Below are 22873 nucleotides of genomic sequence, written 5' to 3'. Positions count from 1 at the left end.
ACAGCATCTTCCAAACACATGACCTCTACTACCTAGAAGGACAAGGGCAGCAGACACATGGGAACACCACCAACTGCAAGTTCCCCTCCAAGTCACACACCATCCTGACTTGGAACTATATTGCCATTTCTTCACTGTCGCTGGGTCAAAATCCTGGAACTCCCTTCCTAACAGCACTCTTAGTCCACCTACACTGGAAGGACTGCAGTGGTTCAAGAAGGCAGCTCAACACCACCTTCTTAAGGGCAATTAGGGATGGACAATAAATGCTGCCCTAGCCAGTGACGCCCACATTCCATGAGCGAATAAAAAAAACTTAATGTACTGAAAACACACATTCTTCACCGTGAATGTTTATCTTAGCAACAGTGCCAGGCATTGATATCACACATTTAATGTAAAAAAAAAAATCCTCAGGCACTTCACAGATGGATAATCAGACACACATTGCACCAAGATAGAGATGGCAATGTTGGGATGAGTGACTTAAAATTGATCTGAGTGGGCTTAGAGGAGGCTGAGTTTAGGAAAGGGGTTCTAGATTATGGTGGCCTAGATAGCTGAAGGCACAGCTGCCAATGGGGGGGATGCACAAAAAAGTCACAGTTGGAGGACTGGAGAAATTGTGGGGAGGGATTTTAGAGCTGGAGGTGGTTATGGATTAGGAAGGGTGAGACCCTGTAAGGAATTGAACACAAGAATAAGAATTTAAAACTGAGGTATTTGGAGCAATGCATGCCAGCAAGTATATGGGTGATGGCTATATGGGAATTAGTGCGGGATAGGATACAGGGAGCAGGGTTTTAGCTGAGCTGAAAATTTATGGATGGTGGAGGAGGAGAGAGTTGAAGTAGTTAAAGAGAGTTAAGGGCGGCGCAGTGGTTAGCACCGCAGCCTCACCGCTCCAGCAACCCGGGTTCAATTCTGGGTACTGCCTGTGTGGAGTTTGCGAGTTCTCCCTGTGTCTGCGTGGGTTTCCTCCGGGTGCTCTGGTTTCCTCCCACATGCCAAAGACTTGCGGGTTGATAGGTTAATTGGCCATTATAAATTTCCCCTAGGATAGGTAGGTGGTAGGGAAATATAGGGACAGGTGGGGATGTGGTAGGGATATGGAATTAGTGTAGGATTAGTATAAAAATGGGTGGTTGATGGTTGGCACAGACTCGGTGGGCCAAAGGGCCTGTTTCAGTGCTGTATCTCTAAACTAAAACTAGTCAGGTTTGGAGGTAACAGAAGACACAGATGAGGGTTTTAGTGGCAGTTGGGCTGAAGCAGTGGTGCCCGCAGACAGAAATGAGGCATTATTTGCGATGGCAAGTACTTGGGGTTGGAAGCTCACCATGGTGTCAGATAAGATGCCAAAATTGTGAATAGTCTGGTTCAGCCCAAGTCTATGGCTAGTGAGATGCATGCAATTCACTAAGGAAGTGCCTGAAGAAAATTGTGTCTACAAATATTCTTGAGATTATTTATATAAAAACAATTTCAGGCCGACAGCTCAGAACAGTCGGATTCAGAGAGCGATGCAGAATCTGGCACGGAACTGGTGACTGCCTATCAACATCTGTGCTCCACTTTAAAAAATGTTGCAGAGGATGAAGAATGTGGCAGTGAAAGTGAATTTGAAGAGGAGGAGGAGAACGAGAAGGACCAAAGTGATGAGGAAGAGAAGGATGATAGTGAAGTTGGTGATGAAAATGACCAAGAGGAGAGAGGTATTTTGCCAGTAATTTCTATTGTTCGTATATTAAATGACCAGATGGAATAGGAGCATAAAATGGCAAATTGTTTTTTTAAAAAAAAAGTTCCTTTGTAAATATTTTATATTTTGAACATTGAATCATATTGACTGCTCATTCGTTTTCTTCTTTGGTTTTTACTTCCTGTTTACAGATGCATTCTGTAATGCTGAAAAGAAAAGTGGTGCTGTAGGGAAAGAATTTGCAAAGGATGAGATGGAACATGATAATGAAATTGAAAACACCAATGACCTAGAAGCTGGTTTCACTGATGTAAAGAATGAAGCCAAATTTTGTCTAGAAAGTAATTTTATTGGAGATGAAAGTGAAGATGAAAATGATAAAGTTGCTTACGAAAACAGTTCTGAAGGTGGGATTTTGCTGATTTCCATTTGTGCTTGCATTAGATCTCTTGGTTGGGTTCCATTTATCTACCACTTGTAATCTTTGACCTAAGTAGTAGTATTCTCTAGTGTTATTGTAAATTGAGCAGTCTGATAAACCTCAAGTGGCTGAGATGCCTACTTTGTAGTTTAGAGTTGCAATATTAATGATATTTTTGTTTACAATATTTTAGAATATTGTGTAAGCTTTCATTAAACTACATAGAAATTACAACAGGTGAGTGGGCTGTTGTAGCTCAACCAGTTTGTGTTGGTACTTATTCACCACATCAACAGGTTTCCTGAACCCATGAGTCCACTTTTGTCCCCATGTCCTTTTTATTCTTCTTTCACCCAACTACATATCTCATCTATTCTTAAAAGTTGGCATGGTCTCTGCTTCTGTCATTAACTCTGGTAGTGCATTCCACAGTGTCATCATCTGCTGTATTTAACAAAACACTTTTGTTCTCTGCCTTAAATCTCTTGTTTGATTTTGTACCTATATCCTCTTACCCTAGGTCCTCAGTCACACTCCCATCATTTCATAACTTCAAAAACCTTATATTGAACAACATTTTCTTCAACTCCACTCACTTTCTTCAAATAAAAGGTGTTGCTATGGGTACCTGCATAGGTTCTAGTTATGCCTGTCTTTTTGTGGGATATGTCGAGCATTCGTTGCTCCAGTCCTACTCAGGCCCCTTCCCTCACCTCTTTTTCAAGTTCATTGATGACTCTATTGGTGCCGCTTCCTGCTCTCGCCCCTAACTGGAAAACTTCAACTTTGCTTCCAATTTCCACCCTTCTCTCATCTTTACACGCTCTATCTCCGACTCTTCCCTTCCCTTCCCTTCCTCGACTTCTCTGTTTCCATCCATAGGCTTTCCATGAATATTCATTATAAAACCATCGACTTCCACGGCTACCTTGACTATACTTCCTCACACCGTGTTTCCTGTAAGGACTCCGTCCCATTCTCCCAGTTTCTCTATCTCCGATGCATCTGTTCTGATGATGCAACCTTCCATAACAGTTCTTCTGACATGTATTACCTTTTCCTCAACCGAGGATTCCCTCCCACCGTGGTTGACAGGGCCCTCAACTGTGTCTGACCCATTTCCCACACTTCTGCCCTTACCCCTTCCCTTCCCTCCCAGAACTGCGACAGGGTTCCTCTTGTCCTCACTTTCCACCCCAACAGCCTGTACGTCCAAAAGATCCTCCTCCACCATTTCTCCCACCTCCAGCGTGATGCACCACCAAACGCATCTTTTCCCCCCCTCTCTCCCCCCACCACCCCCTCCCTTGTCAGCATTCTGAAGGGATCATTCCCTCCACAACACCCTGGTCCGCTCCTTCATCAAACCTTGTCCCCTTCCCACGACACCTTCCCATGGAAGCATGTGAGCTGTAATACCTACCCTTTTACCTCCTCTCCTCACCATCCAAGGCCCCAAACACTCCTTCAATGTGAAGCAGCAATTTACTTGTACTTCTTTCAATTTAGTATGCTGTATTTGCTGCTCACAATGTGGTCGCCTCTACACTGGGGAGACCAAAGGTAGATTAGGTGACCGCTTTGCGGAACACAGTCTGAAAGCATGACTCCGAGCTTCCGGTTGCTTGCCATTTCAACACACCCTCCTGCTCTCATGCCCACATTTCTGTCCTTGGCCTGCTGCAGTGTTCCAGTGAACATTAGCGTAAGTTCGAGGAGCAGCACCTCATCTTTCGATTAGGCACTCAACAGCCTTGTGGAATCAACATGGAGTTCATCAATTTCAGAGCATGACTGGCTTTTTACATTTTTTAAATTTATTTTTTAACCTTGTGCCTGGTTTACATGTGCTTTTGGACAGAGCTGTTCATTACTCTGCCATTAACATTCTCTTTGGACTAATGCTTTGTTTTTCACCACTAGCATTAACACGCTTTGCCTTTGTCTGATGACAGCTTTGTTATTTAATCTCTCCGACCCTCTGCTTTATCACACACCTTCCCTTTTCTTCTTTTTCTCCCCTGCCCCCATCCCCCTTTCACTTGCTTAAAACCTAATTCTTTTCTAATCTTTGCCAGATCTGATGAAAGGTCACAGACCTGAAACATTGGGCTGGATTTTACCAGTCCCTTAACGCCATGGGTCATGGCGGGGAGGCGGTGGCGGTGCGGCCAAGTGGCGGGGCCTTTATTAAAATATTCAAATGAGGGTAATAAGCGTGCATGAACTTTTCTGCTGCCCACAGACGTCCCACGCCAATTTTACGGCTGCCGGCCCCAACTCGCGCGCCTTCGGAACTCCATACGGAGTTCCAAGGCAAGACCCTGGTGGGAGGGAGAAGGAATCAAATTATCGGGGGGGAGGTGGGTGGGAAACGGGAAAAATCTTTTTCTTTGGGTGTGGGGATGGTGGGACGGGGTTTCGGGTCAAATGTTCGGGGGGGAAGGTTGTTACTAATAACTAATTTTTTGGGAAGGGGGTATAGGCCAAAAAACGTACTATTTATGCATTGGGGGGTGGGAGAGGGCATTGCAGGTGTGGACAAATCTTTACTTAAATTTTCATAGAACCAGCACCTTTTAAAAATTTAAATTTCTCCTGAAGGGCTGAAAGCCCTTTTAAAAATGGCGCAGGCACCTGCACAGCGGCGTCGGGGACACAGCGGCCCCCTCCTCTACGTCATCGAGGGCGACCGTTCCGCCCCCTCCATTTAATATGGCGGGGGCTCTGTGGCGGGACTTATGACTTCACAGCATGCCACCACGGCGCGCTGGTAAAATTCAGCCCATTAATTCTGCTTCTCTCTCCATAGATGCTGCCTGACCTGTTTAGTATTTCCAGCACTTTGTTTTTAATTCAGATTTCCAGCATCTGCAGTATTTTGCTTTTGTTGGATATTGAAGTTCTCCTAATTTTGTTGAAAGCAATACCGTTTTTCTTTCAGACCCATTTAAGCAACATATGGAGACAGAATTAGAGGACGATGAAGTGAAAACTGTAACAAAAATTCCAAGTACCATGCAATCCAAGGTAACAGTTAGCTAATTATTTAGCCGTTAAATTCTGAAGAAGTTGAAATGGTTAGTTTCCATCATTTCAGTATTTTGGAGAATGATTTATCATTCGTGTTTTATTAGTGTTGTACGGGTCAAATGGCTAAACATGTTTTTTTTTATATATATATATACATCTTCCTAAGGAAATGTTAGTAAAATATTACATTTCTGCAGACTTGATGTTAAGGAGGCCATTACTCTGCAGCTTCTGATTTGTATAAGTCGGTTCTAGCTTCTAGTAGTTGCTGCAAAAATATACTTAAATCGTCACGGCTTTGTTTAATTTTGTAACTATGACTCGTTGGGGCTGGAGATAATATGCACTGTTACAATCAGGAGAGGAGGGCTCCCCTCTTGTCCTTTATCCTTGTCTAACCGCAATAGGGTTTATTTCTTTTCAAAGTGAATGCGCTTCCCATTTCAGAGAGTTTTTGACTATTTACATGCGATGATCATAAAAGAACCAAACTGACAGGTTTTCTTGAGTTTAACAAAGAGGTTAGCTTTATTGTACTTAAACTCATCTAAGTAAAATAATAAACTCTGCTCAAACTTTCACAGGGCGCGAACACCTTGAGGCTCTCTCTCGCTCACGCCGCTCCCTCCCTCGCTCGCGCCGCTCCCTCCCTCCCTCCCTCGCGCCGCTCCCTCCCTCCCTCCTCGCCGCGCTCCTCCTCCCTCCCCTCCCTCCCTCGCTCGCGCCCTCGCTCCCTCCCACCCTCCCTCGCTCGCCGCTCCCTCCCTCCCCGCGCCTCCGCTCCCTCCCCTCCCTCGCTCGCCGCTCCCGCTCCCGCTCCCTCCCTCCCTCCTCGCCGCCCGCTCCCTCCCTCCCTCGCTCGCAGCCCGCACTCCCTCCCTCCCTCGCTCGCGCCCGCTCCCGCCCTCCTCGCATCCTACGCCTCTCCCTCATCGACGCCCGCTCCCTCCCTCCTCGCTCGCGCGCCCGCTCCCTCCCTCCCGCTCGCTCGCAGCCGCTCATCCCTCCCTCCCCTCGCTCGCGCCCGCTCCCTCCCTCACCTCGCTCCGCGCCCGCTCCCTCCCTCCCTCGCTCGCTCCCGCTCCCTCCCTCCCTCGCTCGCGCCCGCTCCCTCCCTCCTCTCGCTCGCGCACCGCTCCCTCCCTCCCTCGCTCGCGCGCCGCTTCCCTCCCTCCCCCTCGCTCGCAGCCCGCTCCCTCCCTCCCTCGCTCGCGCGCGCCCCCCTCTCGCACCCATCCCCCCTCCCTCGCTCGCGCCCGCTCCCTCCCTCCCTCGCTCGCGCCCGCTCCCTCCCTCCCTCGCTCGCAGCCCGCTCCCTCCCTCCCTCGCTCGCGCCCGCTCCCTCCCTCCCTCGCTCGCGCCCGCTCCCTCCCTCCTCGCTCGCGCCCCGCTCCCTCCCTCCCATCGCTCGCGCCCGCTCCCTCCCTCCCTCGCTCGCTGCCCCCGCTCCCTCCCTCCCTCTCTCGCGCGCCGCTCCCTCCCTCCCTCCCTCGCTCGCGCCCGCTCCCTCCCTCCCTCCCTCGCTTCGCGCCCGCTCCCTCCCTCCCTCGCTCGCAGCTCGCTCCCTCCCTCCCTCGCTCGCAGCCCGCTCCCTCCCTCCCTCGCACGCGCCCGCTCCCTCCCTCCCTCGCTCGCGCCCGCTCCCTCCCTCCCTCGCTCGCGCCCGCTCCCTCCTCCCTCGCTCGCTGCGCCCGCTCCCTCCCTCCCTCCGCTCGCGCCCCGCTCCCTCCCTCCCTCGCTCGCGCCCGCTCCCTCCCTCCCTCGCTCGCGCCCGCTCCCTCCACTCCCTCGCTCGCGCCCGCTCCCTCCCTCCCTCGCTCGCGCACCCGCTCCCATCCCTCCCTCGCTCCGCGCCCGCTCCCTCCCTCCCTCGCTCGCAGCCCGCTCCCTCCCTCACTCGCTCGCGCCCAGCTCCCTCCCTCCCTCGCTCGCCGCCCCGCTCCCTCCCTCCCTCGCTCGCGCACCCGCTCCCTCCCTCCCTCGCTCGCGCCCGCTCCCTCCCTCCCTCGCTCGCGCCCGCTCCCTCCCTCCCTCGCTCGCGCCCCGCTCCCTCCTCCCTCCCTCGCGCCCGCTCCCTCCCTCCCTCGCTCGCGCCAGCAGACTCCCTCCCTTCCCTCGCTCGCAGCCCGCTCCCTCCCTCCCTCGCTCGCGCCCGCTCCCTCCCTCCCTCGCCTCGCGCCCGCTCCCTCCCTCCCTCGCTCGCGCCCTCCCTCCCTCCTCGCTCGCGCCCCGCTCCCTCCCTCCCTCGCTCGCGCCCGCTCCCTCCCTCCCTCCCTCGCTCGCAGCCCGCTCCCTCCCTCCCTCCCTCGCTCGCGCCCGCTCCCTCCCTCCCTCGCTCGCGCACCGCTCCCTCCCTCCCCTCGCTCGCGCGCTCCGCTCCCTCCCTCCCTCGCTCGCAGCCACCGCTCCCTCCCTCCCTCGCTCGCGCCCGCTCCCTCCCTCCCTCGCTCGCGCCCGCTCCCTCCCTCCCCTCGCTCGCGCCCGCTCCCTCCCTCCCTCGCTCTCGCAGCCCCGCTCCCTCCCTCCCTCGCTCGCGCCCGCTCCCTCCCTCCCCTCGCTCGCGCCCGCTCCCTCCCTCCCTCGCTCGCGCCCCCGTCCCTCCCTCCCTCGCTCGCGCCCGCCTCCCTCCTCCTCCCTCGCTCGCGCCCGCTCCCTCCCTCCCTCGCTCGCGCCCGCTCCCTCCCTCCCTCGCTCGCGCCCCGCTCCCTCCCTCCCTCGCTCGCGCCCGCTCCCTCCCTCCCTCCCTCGCTCGCGCCGCTCCCTCCCTCCCTCCCTCGCTCGCGCGCGCTCTCTCCCTCCCTCCCTCGCTCGCGCGCGCTCCCTCCCTCCCTCCCTCGCGCGCGCTTCCCTCCCTCCCTCGCTCGCGCGCGCTCCCTCCCTCCCTCGCTCGCGCGCGCTCCCTCCCTCCCTCGCTCGCGCGCGCTCCCTCCCTCCCTCGCTCGCGCGCGCTCCCTCCCTCCCTCCTCGCTCGCGCTCCCTCCCTCCCTCGCTCCGGCGCGCTCCCTCCCTCCCTCGCTCGCGCGCGCTCCCTCCCTCCCTCGCTCGCAGCGCGCTCCCTCCTTCCCTCGCTCGCGCAGCGCTCCCTCCCTCCCTCCCTCGCTCGCGCGCGCTCCCTCCTCCCTCGCTCGCGCGCGCTCCCTCCCTCCCTCCCTCGCTCGCGCGCGCTCCCTCCCTCCCTCCCTCGCTCGCGCGCGCTCCCTCCCTCCCTCCCTCGCTCGCAGCGCGGCTCCCTCCCTCCCTCCCTCGCTCGCGCCCGCTCCCTCCCTCCCTCCCTCGCTCGCGCTCCCTCCCTCCCCTCCCTCCCTCGCGCGCCCTCCCTCCCTCCCTCCCCTCGCGCTCCCTCCCCTCCCTCCCTCCCCTCGCGCGCGCATCCCTCCCTCGCTCGCGCGCAGCGCTCCCTCCCTCCCTCGCTCGCGCGCGCTCCCCTCCCTCCCTCGCTCGCGCGCGCCTCCCTCCCTCCCCTCGCTCGCGCGCGCTCCCTCCCTCCCTCGCTCGCGCGCGTCCTCCTCCCTCCCTCCCCTCGCTCGCGCGCGCTCCCTCCCTCCCTCGCTCGCGCCCGCTCCCTCCCTCCCTCGCTCGCGCCCGCTCCCTCCCTCCCTCCCTCGCTCGCGCCCGCTCCCTCCCTCCCTCCCTCGCTCGCAGCCCGCTCCCTCCCTCCCTCCCTCGCTCGCGCCCCCTCCCTCCCTCCCTCCCTCGCTCGCGCTCCCTCCCTCCCTCCCTCCCTCGCGCGCCCTCTCCCTCCCTCCCTCCCTCGCGCTCCCTCCCTCCCTCCCTCGCGCGCGCTCCCTCCCTCCCTCCCTCGCTCCCTCCCTCCCTCGCGCGCGCTCCCTCCCTCCCTCCCTCGCGCGCGCTCCCCTCCCCTCCCTCCCTCCCTCGCGCGCGCTCCCTCCCCCTCCCTCCCGCGCGCTCCCTCCCTCCCTCGCGCGCGCTTCCCTCCCTCCCCTCCCTCGCGCGCGCTCCCTCCCTCCCTCCCTCGCTCGCTGCGCGCTCCCTCCCTCCCTCCCTCGCTCGCGCGCGCTCCCTCCCTCGCTCGCGCGCGCTTCCCTCCCTCCCTCTCTCGCTCGCTCGTGCGCGCTCCCTCCCTCCCTCCCTCGCGCGCGCTCCCTCCCTCCCTCCCTCGGCGCGCGCTCCCTACCCTCCCCTCCCTCCCTCCCTCGCGCGCGCTCCCTCCCTCCCTCCCTCGCGCGCGCTCCTCCCTCCCCTCCCTCGCGCTCCCTCCCTCCCTCCCTCGCTCTCCCTCCTCCTCCCTCCCTCGCGCGCGCTCCCTCCCTCCCTCGCTCGCGCGCGCTCCCTCCCTCCCTCGCTCGCGCGCGCTCCCTCCCTCCCTCCCTCGCTCGCGCGCGCTCCCTCCCTCCCTCCCTCGCTCGCGCGCTCCTCCCTCCCTCCCTCGCTCGCGCGCGCTCCCTCCCTCCCTCGCTCGCGCTCCCTCCCTCCCTCCTCGCTCGCGCTCCCTACCCTCCTCCCTCGCGCGCGCTCCCTCCCTCCCTCCCTCGCTCGCAGCGCGCTCCCTCCCTCCCTCCCTCGCTCGCAGCGCGCTCCCTCCCTCCCTCCCCCTCTCGCTCGCGCGCGCTCCCTCCCCTCTCTCGCTCGCGCGCGCTCCCCTCCCCCTCCGCTCGCGCGCGGCTCCCCTCCCCTCTCGCTCGCGCGCGCTCCCCTCCCCCCTCTCGCTCGCGCGCGCTCCCCTCCCCCTCTCGCTCGCGCGCGCTCCCTCCCCCTCTCGCTCGCGCGCGCTCCCTCCCCCTCTCGCTCGCGCGCGCTCCCTCCCTCTCTCGCTCGCAGCGCGCTCCCTCCCTCTCTCGCTCGCGCGCCGCTCCCTCCCTCTCTCGCTCGCGCGCCCTCCCTCCATCTCTCGCTCGCGCGCACCTCCTCCATCTCTCGCTCGCAGCGCCCTCCCTCCCTCTCTCGCTCGCGCGCCCTCCCCTCCCTCTCTCGCTCGCGCGCCCTCCCTCCCTCTCTCGCTCGCCGCGCCCTCCCTCCCTCTCTCGCTCGCGCGCCCTCCCTCCCTCTCTCGCTCGCGCGCCCTCCCTCCCTCTCCTCGCTCGACGCGCCCTCCCCTCCCTCTCTCGCTCGCGCGCGCTCCCTCCCTCCCTCTCTCGCTCGCGCGCGCTCCCTCCCTCCCTCCCTCTCTCGCTCGCAGCGCGCGCTCCCTCCCTCCCTCCCTCCCTCGCTCGCCCTCCCTCCCTCCCTCCTCTCTCGCTCGCCCTCCCTCCCTCCCTCTCTCGCTCGCCCTCCCTCCCTCCCTCCCTCTCTCCCCCCCTCCCTCTCTCGCCCCCCCCTCCCTCCTCTCGCCCCCCCTCCCTCTCTCGCCCTCCCCCTCCCTCTCTCGCCCTCCCCCTCCCTCTCTCGCCCTCCCCCTCCCCCTCTCGCCCCTCCCCCCTCCCCCTCTCGCCCTCCCCCTCCCTCTCTCGCCCTCCCCCCTCCCTCTCTCGCCCTCCCCCTCCCTCTCTCGCCCTCCCCCTCCCTCTCTCGCCCTCCCCCAGGCTTCTCTCGCCCTCCCCCCAGGCTTCTCTCGCCCTCCCCCAGGCTTCTCTCGCCCTCCCCCAGGCTTCTCTCGCCCTCCCCAGGCTTCTCTCCTCAGGCATCCGGCTTTTGGATGTGGTCAGATTCAATGGTCCTCCTGGAAAACAGCGATCCGGATGAGTTTCTTAACAGGGTTCAAGTGATTACCTTTGAGTGGTCCGTCTAGACCAGTTTATTGTCCCAAGATTGCCTTTAATGTCTTGTTAATGGAGACTGGCCAGGTGAGCCGCTCCAAACTTCCCAAGTCACTGTTTTGGAAGGGACTAGCCAGACAATTCAACTCTCTCTCAATGCAGTGGAATGAAGGCAAGGGATTTTGGTGCAAACTTTGGTGGCCATTTTAGCTGCTAGCAGTTTTTAAAATTTAATTCGCGTTTCCAGTCGATGGAATAAAAAAAAAAATCATCATTCTGCGTAGCGTGTTCATGACCAAACTATTAACACAAAAAGAATTGACTGTGATGGAGGTGTATAGCTTGCATTAATTTTGCATGCAGAAGTGAATGACTGTTCCCAGTTGCTGTTCATTAATTGTGTATTTTTTTTAAATGACAGTGTGTTTCTGTATTCAGTGATTAAATACTTTCTTAAATGCTGTCACCTCAAAATTATATTTATGTATAATAATTATTTGAAAATTTTAAACTTTTGCTAGGGAATGGACAGAAATTTTGTACAAAATTTCTTTGTGTAGTGATTTTATATTTTAGCAACTATAATTAAAAGATATTCAAACAGGCTCTTTCCAAGCCTATATCTTGTGTTAAATTTTTGTCTTTTTACAAGTGGAGTACTCTTGGGCAGCTAGTATGGTCCAGCCCCCTACCAAAATACGCTGTTATCAAAGAGTTGTCGGGTGAAGATTTAAAAAAACTCCATCTCCATAAACCTCTAGAAACAACATGGCCTAAGATAAATGGTCAACTCCTTTCAGTAGAAGATCAACTGAATCAGCAAGAATTCTTCACACCGCTACAACAAGGACTCTTCAATATAATAAATGGTTACAAGGACTTGTATTATCCAGAAAGGACAGCTATTCGAAATGGAGAAGAAGTTCGCCATGCCTATTGCTTACATGTGTTAAATCATGTGTTGAAAGCAAATTCACAAGTGCTGATCAACAATGCAAAGTACCGAGATCGGAAGGCAGATATTGATGATGACTTGAGGGATCAGGGACTTACAAGACCCAAGGTAAGGAGTATTTCAACATGACAAAGGAAAATGCTAGTAACAGCACACATTTCTATAAGTAGATGAAATAGTGGTGTGTAATTTTTTTTAAAATAAACTCCTTTTGAAACTTCACTAAATGTAAATATTGGTGGAACCAGTCTTCATGTGGCATGTTATCACAGGGGTTCAATAATGTATTCTGTGGCACTGGGCTCCCTATAATCTGGTGCGGAGGCCTGAGGTCTACACTGAAGTAGATCATAATCCTAGCTCCTTTTTGGGACCATCCCGGATCAGGCATACTCACCAGATGATCACTGTCACTTAAGGTCGATAAAGACAGATCTGACAGACACTTGAATGGATCTGAAGAACTGATCTAACTCCCCAAAGGAAAGGAACCAGCAAAGGATATTAGCATCTTCCAGATAGCCTTTTTAACAAGTTTTAGCCAGATTATAACAACCCAGATATTATAAGGGTCCGGCACCTCTCATCATAAATATACCTCCCAACTGAAGAGTGTATGGAGATGAGCTCTTGAGTTTGAGATGCAGAAGACCATATGAGACACTATGATTTCTAAATTATATTAAAGTTTATTAAATAACCAAACATGCAATTCACATTTGATGGGTAAAACAATTGCAACGTTAATAGTTCTAGGAAATGAAAAGGTATAATCTTATTCCTAGTAGAAAATCCAAGTTTTAAGTCAAAATATCGTTAAAGTAAAATATTTAAGATATCCATCAATATTTAAGGCAGCAGTTACCTTAAATCCCCAAGTAGAAAGCTCCAGAGTTTAGCGAGATACCTCTATCACAATTAAGGGGAGAAAAATCATTGTCACACCGCTCGTACCTTTATCGTGAGAAAAACTGGAATGAATCCCAGCGACTTTAAAGATCCACTGTGTGGTTCCAATATTTATCCTGTTTCTAAGCTGCTTAACTAGCTTTATTTTTAACGTATTGGGGTATTACCTCTCTTGCAAGTAGTTTCATCCCATCAATTTCTAGTTGAAATCCACATTATTTAATTTTGAAGAAAAGGCTGAGCTAGCAGGAATCTGTGAACACAGATAGTGGTCAACATCCTTGGGGTTAGCAGGATGCTGAAATTGCAAATTGTGGTAATTTCCGAGCTGCACAATACTGTTTTTTAAGATTATAGCTCAGTTTCCCGGATTTAGTAGACAAGTGATTTAGGTGCATCCATAGAAAATAATGTCATCCGTTGTTACGTTGTGCTAAGTTACCATGATTATTTATAAGACTTATTTTATCACAGCTTTGCTGAAGTGAGTATGTTCTTGTTTTTCAGGAGTGAGTTCCTGTTTTTCAGAAACTGACTGTGTTGGGGGTGAAGTTAACATGCCACAGGATATTGATGTCCTTGAACAAGTCCTGGCATGTTTATGAGCCCCTGCTACCCTTCCAGGCAGATGAAGCTCTGCTTTTTAATTTTTTAATTCCTAATTCACAGGAAAATAACTATTTTAACCTTATAACTCCTTATTATGGCCAGTTCCTTCACATCATGCCCAATATGATCAGTAATGGAAATGTAGGCAGGAAGCAACTAGCATGCTAGAAGGCTGACTTCAAAACTCGTAGGTATGAGGGGAGAGCTGGTTAAGGTTGATTGGGTAAATAGACTGAAAGGCATGGAGGTAAATAAAGAGTGGAAGATGATTCAAAATACATCACATTAAAAAAAATTCAATGAGAAAGATCCATCAGTGGCTTATTAGGGAAGTTAAGGTAGTGTTAGATTAAAAGAAGAGGCTTATACTGTTGCGAAGAATAGTAAGACTGAGGATTGTTAGGCTTTTAGAAACCAGCAGAAGGAGACCAAAATGTTGATCAGGGAAAAAGTGGCATACGAAAGTAAATTAGCCAGGAATATAAAAATGGATTGTAAAATTGCAACTATATAAAAAAGAGGTGAATAGCTAAAATAAATGTTGGTCCGTTAGATGAAGAGACAGGAGAAATTATCATGGGGTAATGAGGAAATGGCAGAGATGTTGAACAAATATATTATGTGTCTGTCTTCGCAATAGAAGGCACAAATTACATATTGGAAATACAGTGTAACCAATAATAACAGCGAGGAACTTAAGGTGATTGTAATTAATGTCAGCAGAGGAAAAAGTATTGGAGCAACTTAAGGGGCTAAAAATCAACATATCCCCAGGACCTGCATTGGTCATGAATTTCCAAAATTCCCTAGATTCTAGAATGGTCCCAGGGGATTAGAAGTTAGCAAATGTAACACTGCTTTTCAAGAAAGGAGAGAGAGAGAGAGAAAATGAGGAACTACAGACAAGTTAGCCTGATATCAGCCATTGGGAAAATGCTAGAATCTATTATTTAAGGAAGTCTTAACAATGCACTTAGAAAACCATAAAATTCAGAGTCTACATCGTTTTATGAAGGGAAAGTGTGCTTGACAAATTTATTAGAGATTTTTGAGGATGTAACTAGTAGGGTAGATAAAGGGGAGTCTGTGGATGTAATATGCTTGGATTTCCAAAAAGCATTTGACAAAGTGCCACACAAAAGGTTAATATGCAAGATAAGGGTTTATGAAGTAGGGGGTAGTATATTAGCATGGATGGAAGAATGGTTAACTGCCAGAAAGCAGAGATTAGGGATAAAGGGATGTATTTTCAAGTTGGCAGGCTGTAACTGGTGGAGTGCTGTAAGGCTGGGGCCTCAGCTATTTACAATCTATATTAATGACTTAGACGAAGAGACGGAAAGTAACGTATTCAAATTCGTGGACAATATGAAGCTAGATGGGAATGTAAACTGACGATAAAGCTAGGTGGGAATGTAAGCTGTGAAGAGAACATGCAGGCTGAAGAGAGACATCGGCAGGTTAAGTGAGTGGGCAACAAGGTGGCAGATGGAGTATAATGTGGGGAAATGTGAGGTTATTAACTTAGGTAGAACTAATAGAAAAGCAGAATATTTTTAAAAGGTGTGAAACTTTTAAATGTTAATGCTTACAGAGAGACTTGGGTGGACTGGTACAAGTAACACAAAGTTAGCATGCAATTACAGCAAGCAATTAGGAAGGCAGATGGCATATTGGCCTTTATTACAAGGGGACTGGATTACATGAACAAGGAAGTTTGCTACAGTTGTATCGGGCTTTGGTGAGACTATACTTGGAGTACTATGTGCAATTTTGGTCTCCATTTCTAAGGAAGGATATACATGCCTTGGAAACACAGCGAAGGTTCACTAGGTTGGTTCCTGGGATGAGAGGGTTGACCTATAATGAGAGACTGAGTGAATTGGGCCAGACTCTCTGGAGTTTAGAAGGATGAAAGGTGATCTAATTGAAACAGGTTCGGAAGGGACTTGAGAGGGTAGCTGCTGAGAGGTTGGTTCACCTAGCTGGGGTGTCTAGAACACGGGGCACAGTCTCAGGATAAGATTAGATTAGATTAGATTAGATTAGAGATACAGCACTGAAACAGGCCCTTCGGCCCACCGAGTCTGTGCCGAACATCAACCACCCATTTTATACTAATCCTGCACTAATCCCATATTCCCAACAAACATCCCCACCTGTCCCTATATTTCCCTACCACCTACCTATACTAGTGACAATTTATAATGGCCAATTTACCTATCAACCTGCAAGTCTTTTGGCTTGTGGGAGGAAACCGGAGCACCTGGAGAAAACCCACGCAGACACAGGGAGAACTTGCAAACTCCACACAGGCAGTACCCGGAATCGAACCCGGGTCCCTGGAGCTGTGAGGCTGCGGTGCTAACCACTGCGCCACTTTGCCGGGGTTGATTAATTCCGACTAAGGTGAAGAGAAATCTCTTCACTGAATCTTTGTAATAGTCTACTCCAGAGGGTTGTGGATGCACCATCGTTGAGTATGTTGAAGGCTGAGAGATACAGATTTTTGATCTCTCAGGGAGTCGAAGGATAAGGGAAGTGGGCAGGAAAATGAAGTTGAGGCAGAAGATCAGCCATGATTGTACTGAGTGGTGGAGCAGGCTCAAGGGGCTGTATGGTCTACTCCTATTTCTTATGTTTTATGTTCGTAGAATGATTATGGATCCACTGCATGATATAGCTGCAGAACCTGGTTAACTCTAACTCTAGATTCTAAATGCCTGTATCTAACATGTAGTTTGGGGAAGCCAACTTAAAAATTATTTTTGCCTGTCCTTGTAATAGGACTATTGGTTTTACTTGCTTCTAATGGCCTATTAATCGAGGGCCTTTGTGGCTGAAAAAGCTAGCATTTCAATAGGAGCCAACAACCCTTACAATTACTGACTCCCATGATGCAGCAGTTGAGGGTGCTACAAAAATATCAAAATGAGTTGACATTTTATTATTAGTGTGGTAAATTCATTGGGCACAAATGTGGCCAACTGACCATTCACAGGAAACACAACACCACTGTGCCAAGATTGCATTTTCAATCCCAGGCTGTTGATGGCTGTGAGCGCTAGCATGCGAGTTTTCCTATTGTAATTTTCTTGCAAGTCAAGCTCAATTGCTTGAAGGTGTCAAGTCCAAGGGCTCCAAAAAGATGGAGAGAAATAGCTGCGTCTACATAGTATGTTTTGGTATACCTTGTACGTATCATGCCAAATTGTAATGGCAGAAGTTTGGAAGCAGGTCGTTTACCTGACTTAGATGCACTGTAATATGGGGAAAACCAGAAAGTTGATGGAAAATACCTTTTTGAGTAAAGCCATTCTTGAACAAATATTACCCCCTACAAACTGTGATAGAAAACACAAAACCATAACTGCTTTACCACTATTCTGCTTGATGTCTGGTATTTCTCTGTTTGAACATCATTTTTTCCAACTACTACAATCTTGACATTCTTGTCAGGAATCTTTAAGTTAAAAATATGTGGAGGGAAAGAAAGGTTCTTGTATACTTCTGGTGGCATTGATTCCACAAACACAATGATTGTGTCTCATCTATTTCCCAATTGAGGTCCTGCATCATGTTCTGATTGTGGAAAAAAAAATCATTATGGAAACTAGGTTCTTTTAAGTTTCTGCTTTTCGTTTACCCCCTTCACATAAATGTTCAGAGTTTAAAATGATCTTTAATCGCTTTAACTTTTTCTCGTCCAACCAGAAACTGACAATACACTAAATTCTACCTTTTTTTTAATTCTTGAGTTGCACTGCATATAGAAATTTTCTGTTTTTCTCCCATGGGGAACAGGAGAGCATATTAGAAATTTGGATGCTCATTATACAGTGCATGCTGAAATTTCCAAAATGCATTACCAGCAGGCACGATTCCTCACTGGTAGCACAAATTTGAAAAATTACCACATGGTTTGACGAGTAGCTTTTTGTTGTCTGCAGCACAATCAACAGACAAATTATTTGTATTTACATCTGTCTGCAGTCTCTGTGCCTGCACCAATTTTCTGATTCCAGTCTCTGGTTCCTAATCTTCTCCTGTACCTGATCTGGTATCTTGACTGCGACCTCTCTCTCTCTCTCTCTCTCTCTCTCTCTCTCTCTCTCTCTCTCTCTTTTGGTTACCAGCTAGTGCTCTTGCTGTTCCTGGAATGAAAATCTGTTGTTCTAGTAAGGAGATTTTTTTTAACATAAAATATTGAAGCATTTGTTTGCTTTGCAATGATGCGCTTTGGTTTAATTTTTAAGAAACAAAGTTATAACTGTGCCGAAGTTGAGTTGATATTTGAATTCATTTTGTTACTAAATATGTTTAATTTTTAAATAATTGAAAAGATCTTTTAGATGTAAAGTCACTAAACCCAAGAACTCTACACATCTGGTAGTCAGATCTACAAAAGTAAAGTACCTGCAGATGCTGGAAATCTGATACAAAAACAAAAAATGTGGAAATACTCAACAGGTCTGGCAGCATTTGTGGAGAGTAACAAACAGAGTTAATGTTTCAAGTTGACGACCTTTCATTTTCAGATGATACAAAAATTGGCTGTGTGGTTGAAGGTGAGGAGGAAAGCCTTCGATTACAGGAAGGTATAGATGATCTGGTCATTTGGGCAGAAAAGTAAAAAATGGAATTCAATCCGAAGAAGTGTGACATACTGCATTTAGAAGATGTAGCAAGGCAAGGAAATGCACAATAAATGGGAGAATGCCAAGTAGTGTGGAGAAACAGAGACCTTCGAGTGCATGTTCACAGATCCTTAAAGATAACATGACAGGCCGATAAAGTGGTTAAGAAGGCATGTGGCATGCTTTCCTTTATTAGCCGAGGCATAGAGTATAAGATCAGGCAGGTTATGCTAGAACTGTATACAACGCTAGTTAGACCACAGCTTGAGTACGGCATACAGTTCTGTTCACCGTATTACAAGAAAGATGTGATTGCACTGGGGAGGGTGCAGAGGAGATTTACGAGGATGCTGCCAGGACTGGAAAAATTTAGCTATCAGGAAAGATTGGATAGGCTGGAGTTTTCCTTGGAACAGGTTTGCTGAGGGGTGACTTAATTGAGGTATATAAAATTATGAGGGGCTAGATTGAGTAAATAGGAACGACCTATTTACCTTAGCAGAGGGATCAAAAAACCAGGGGGCATAGATTTAAAGTAACTGGTAGAAGGATTAGAGGAGAAATGAGGTAACTTTTTTTTAACCAGTAGATGGTAGGTACCTGGAAGGGTGGTAGAGGCAGAAACACTCTCACCACATTTAAAAAGTACTTGGATGTCTATTTGAAGAGACATTACTTGCAGGGCTACGGAACTAGTGCAGGAAGTTGGGATTAGGCTGAGTAGCCCTTGGTCGACTGGCAAAGACGCGATGGGCCAATTGGCCTCCTGTGTTGTAAATTTTCTATGATTTCTATGATCAGAACTGGAAAATGTTAGAGATGTAATAGGTTTTAAGCAAGTGCATAGGCAGGAGGAGGAATGAACAAAAGGGAAGATCTGTGCTTGGGTGGTAGGCAGGAGAGATTAAATGACAAAAAGGATGAAGGTGCAAAGCAAAAGAGGATGGCAATGAGACAAGTAAAGAAAAGATGTGTCTAGAAGTGGTGTAAATGGGGAAAACAGAACCATCGTCAACAGTTGCCATTCAAAACTGGAAAAAAAGGGAGCAGAAGTTAAGATCTGAAATTGTTGAACTCTGTTGAGTCCAGAAGGCTATAAAGTGCCTAATTGAAAGATATGAAATGCTGTTTCTTGAAACTATGTTGAGTTTCATTAGAACACTGTAGGAAGCAGAGGTCAGAGTGGGAGTGGAGTGGAGAATTAAAATGACAAGTGACTGGAAGCTCTGGGTTGCGTGTGTGGACTGAATGGAGGTGTTCCATAATAGGTTCACCCAACCTATGTTTGGTCTTTCCAATGTAGAGGAGACCACACCGTGAGCAGCTAATACGGTATACTGAATAGAAAGAAAAGCAAGTAATTCACTGTTTCACCTGGAAGGAGTGAGAAGAGGAGGTAAAAGGGCAGGTGTTACATGCCTTGCGCTTGCATGGGAAGAGGAGGGGTTGTTCGGGTGATTGAGGAATGGATCAGGGTGTTTGTGGAGGGACTGCTGAACTCCCCTTTGGAATGCTGAAAGGAGAGTTGGTGGGGAGGATGTGTTAGGTAGTGGTATCCTGTTGGTAGTCTGGTCAGTGTGCTTGATTGGACTATTCGACACTGAGGCCTGTAACTATAGAAACAAACCTGACTTATTCTGTTTATAGTAACTTTTCAATGCAAATCAAATAGTCACTTTAGAGCAAAGTGTTTTCCAGTCATTTTTGTGTATACACAAATCAGTGGCTAAATTGTTGAATATTTCCAGTGCTTTAACTGACAAAACCTTTTGCACGGACTTTCTTTAGTTTATTCCCCTTCTTTCCTGAAAACATTTGACTCTTTCTGAGGTCAAGTTCCGTGGTGCCACAGCCCTCCTAAATGGTTATTCTCTGTACTGGTGTGGGCAACGAATGTTGGCTGTCTGATTATAGAGGGTGTTGTAGTTGAGTCTGGTCCTGTTCTTGCTGAGCTATCACAAAAATATACTTTACAGCCAGGGTTGCTGGGCAGAAATCAAGAGTTGGGACCCATGGCTCTTTGTTATCCATTGGGCTCTGCCAGGTGTACTCTTTTACATGCAGTTTTGAAAGAGATTTTTGTGATATTCATGGGTGACCAGCAATGCTGATGCATGATGCTGTTTAGCTACCATACTTTGCCTGCTGTTTCTTGTTTTTTGATCTATGTCTGACTTAACACATTTCCTAATCAAATTGATGGTCTAGGTTGCTCTGCTATAATGTGTAGCAATGTACTGTTTAAGACCAACAAAAATTCTTGAATGATTGTCAAACATAAAATATTGATCTGGAAGAGTAGGCTGGGTTGCTGGTGTCTAAATAAAGCTTGTTTAAGAATCTATGTTCATTGCAATTTATAAAATTAATGAGGTTGATGAAATGTTAATGACTTCAACAGTAAAATGGATATAAATATAAATAAATTGTATTCAAGTTTCCAAGCAATGTTGGATGTGGGTGACCCGAAATTGAAACTAACCATGGAGCATTACAGTTGGTAGCCAGTATTTTTGATTATGCAGAAAGTATTCAGTACTCTCGCTCCATTTTCAGACTGAGTGTTAATGATCAATATCCATTATATTTAAATAAAAATATTTTACTAAAATTGCAACATACACCATCTTTTAAGAGTTGTAAAGGAAGCAGTGTGTACTGAAGTGGTTGGATGTTTTAATGTGGTTTATTTGTAAATGGGGGGGGGTAAGAGAGAGATGAGATCTGTTGCCTCATAAAGCATGGTATCTTGGAATGTAATGAGTTGCAAAAATATTGAAGAATGGAGATATGGCCCAATGGATGGGTCTGCTCAATGATTTTTCTGCTTACAGAATTCTCACTATTTGTACCATTGGCATAGTTCTGCATAAAGACTATGACCATGAAATTGTAGCATATCATTACTAGTGTACAAACGCTTACTGCTTTTATCTGAAACTCTTCTCCCCCCCCCCCCCCCCCCCCCCCCCAGTGTTTAATTTGGCAGATTATTAACCAATTTAAAATAAGCGAATAAGTGAGTCAAGACCTCCACTAAAATAATGGAGTGGAAAATTTCAGACGAATGTGTTGAATGTTTAAAATCATGTATCAATGCAGTTGCAGGACCTTGGTGCTTTCTGGGTTGGTGGCAGGGGGCGGTGAGCTGGTGGGGCAGATGGAGGCTGGCCATAAAGAAGCACCGGCCTTCTGCATATCCTTGCATCTGGGTAGTGGCTCCATAATGGGAAAATGCATTGAAGACTGCTTGATTCCATCCATTTATTCATTGCTTTCAGATGATGTTTTCATTCATAGGAAAAATTAAAAAATCAAGAGTCTTAAGTTTTAAGAAGAAAATATTTGTGTACTTCGCAGGTACTTATTGTGGTGCCGTTTAGAGAGTCTGCTTTAAGAGTGGTAAAAATTTTGATTAGTCTTCTTGATGTGAAAGACAAGCTGGAAGTGAGCAACAAGAAGAGATTTAAGGATGAATATGGCTCTAATCCAGGAGACAAACCACCACATCTAAAACGACCTGAAGATTATGAGGCTATTTTTACTGGTAATATTGATGACCACTTCCGAATAGGTAACTACAGAGTTTTTTGTGTTGATTTAAGTTACACGAAATTTCATTTGTAACAGTATGTTGTCGTACCTCAGTATTCACAGGAAGTTGGTGGAACAGCTGTTAACATTGATGGGTTTTTTCCCACTCTCCAGTTTAGATAAGGAAACCTCTCTAAATGATACCTTCCACAGTAGCGTCACTAGGATTTCAGTAAAGTAAAAATGGGCATATGCTGAAGTGAGAATAAAACCCACAATTCTTAGATTCTGCCCTTCCAAACTTGGATTATTTATAGAGTACTTTGACCTATACGACACTTAAATGAAGTATTGGTTATTGTAGCAATTTGAGATGAATTAAGTTTATTGTGCAGTAAGAATAGTAGTTTCTCTACATTTTTGTTCTAAATATGCCTAGTAACACCACTGCTCCAACAGGATTGAAGTAGGAGTCTCTTGTAGAAATGTAAAATCAAAAGCCGGAGTGGTAAATATGAGCCATATCATATCTTGTACTGCTGACAAGCTTTTGATTATAGTTTCATTCACCACAAAATCATACAGTATGTATAGAAAAAGTTAGCTGGAGTACTACAAGAACAAATCATATTTAATCAAAATAAGTGTAGAAAAATTAATTTCCCAAAATAATATCAAAGGGTTTATAGCAATAATTCTTCTAACATCTGCAGAAGTATATCCATCGTTCAGCTGAATTCCTTCTGCTTTGGTGATTGATTTAGAAGGAAGAAAATGTTTCTGTGCTATTATAATTTTTCTTCCAATCTTTTTACATGTCCTTGTAAATAGAAGTGAGAGTAGGAAGCTGATTCATGTTCATGATTTGCTGCACAGTGCACTACCTCTGTCAGCAATAGTCAAGAGATATGCTACATAGGGTAGGCTGTCCCCTGTAGTTAGGGAAGAGATTCAAGGAGCCATTCCTAGGTTGTTCTTACATGCTCCTTTTGTATCTGCTTAGAGAGCTGTATTTGTAGAGGTCTGGAAATGGATTTCTCACCCAACCTCTTGATTGGGATGGTGCACACACAGCTTCCTTACGGTGCATGGAGACTAGAAAAAGGGCAAATAATAAAAAAAATTGAATCCGCAGCAAGTTTAAAATAAACAGTACTATTTGGGATATTCTGGACTTTGTTTGGCATGCTGCAGATTTTTTTTTTTTAGAGATACAGCACTGAAACAGGCCCTTCGGCCCACCGAGTTGGTGCTGACCAACAGCCACCCATTTATACTAATCCTACGTTAATCCCATATTCCCTACCACATCCCCACCATTCTCCTACCATCTACCTACATTAGGGGCAATTTACAACGGCCAATTTATCTATCAACCTGCAAGTATTTGGCTGTGGGAGCACCCGGCGGAAACCCACG

The 22873-nt window shown here is 48.7% G+C and overlaps 1 protein-coding gene across 1 annotated transcript in view; it reads left to right on the top strand.

The window, feature by feature from the left end:
* utp25 (UTP25 small subunit processor component) overlaps positions 1–22873 on the top strand; it is a 55110-nt gene that overhangs the window by 12715 nt on the left and 19522 nt on the right. Inside the window, exons 3-7 of the mRNA XM_068045099.1 lie at positions 1490–1715; positions 1894–2109; positions 5068–5153; positions 11463–11873; positions 21281–21494. Coding sequence (XP_067901200.1) covers positions 1490–1715; positions 1894–2109; positions 5068–5153; positions 11463–11873; positions 21281–21494 — 1153 coding nt within the window. The remainder of the gene's footprint in view (positions 1–1489; positions 1716–1893; positions 2110–5067; positions 5154–11462; positions 11874–21280; positions 21495–22873) is intronic.

The sequence above is a fragment of the Heterodontus francisci genome, chromosome 13 (genome assembly GCF_036365525.1).
Source record: "Heterodontus francisci isolate sHetFra1 chromosome 13, sHetFra1.hap1, whole genome shotgun sequence".
Lineage (NCBI taxonomy): Eukaryota > Metazoa > Chordata > Chondrichthyes > Heterodontiformes > Heterodontidae > Heterodontus > Heterodontus francisci.
This window is presented reverse-complemented; position numbering and strand designations above follow the sequence as displayed.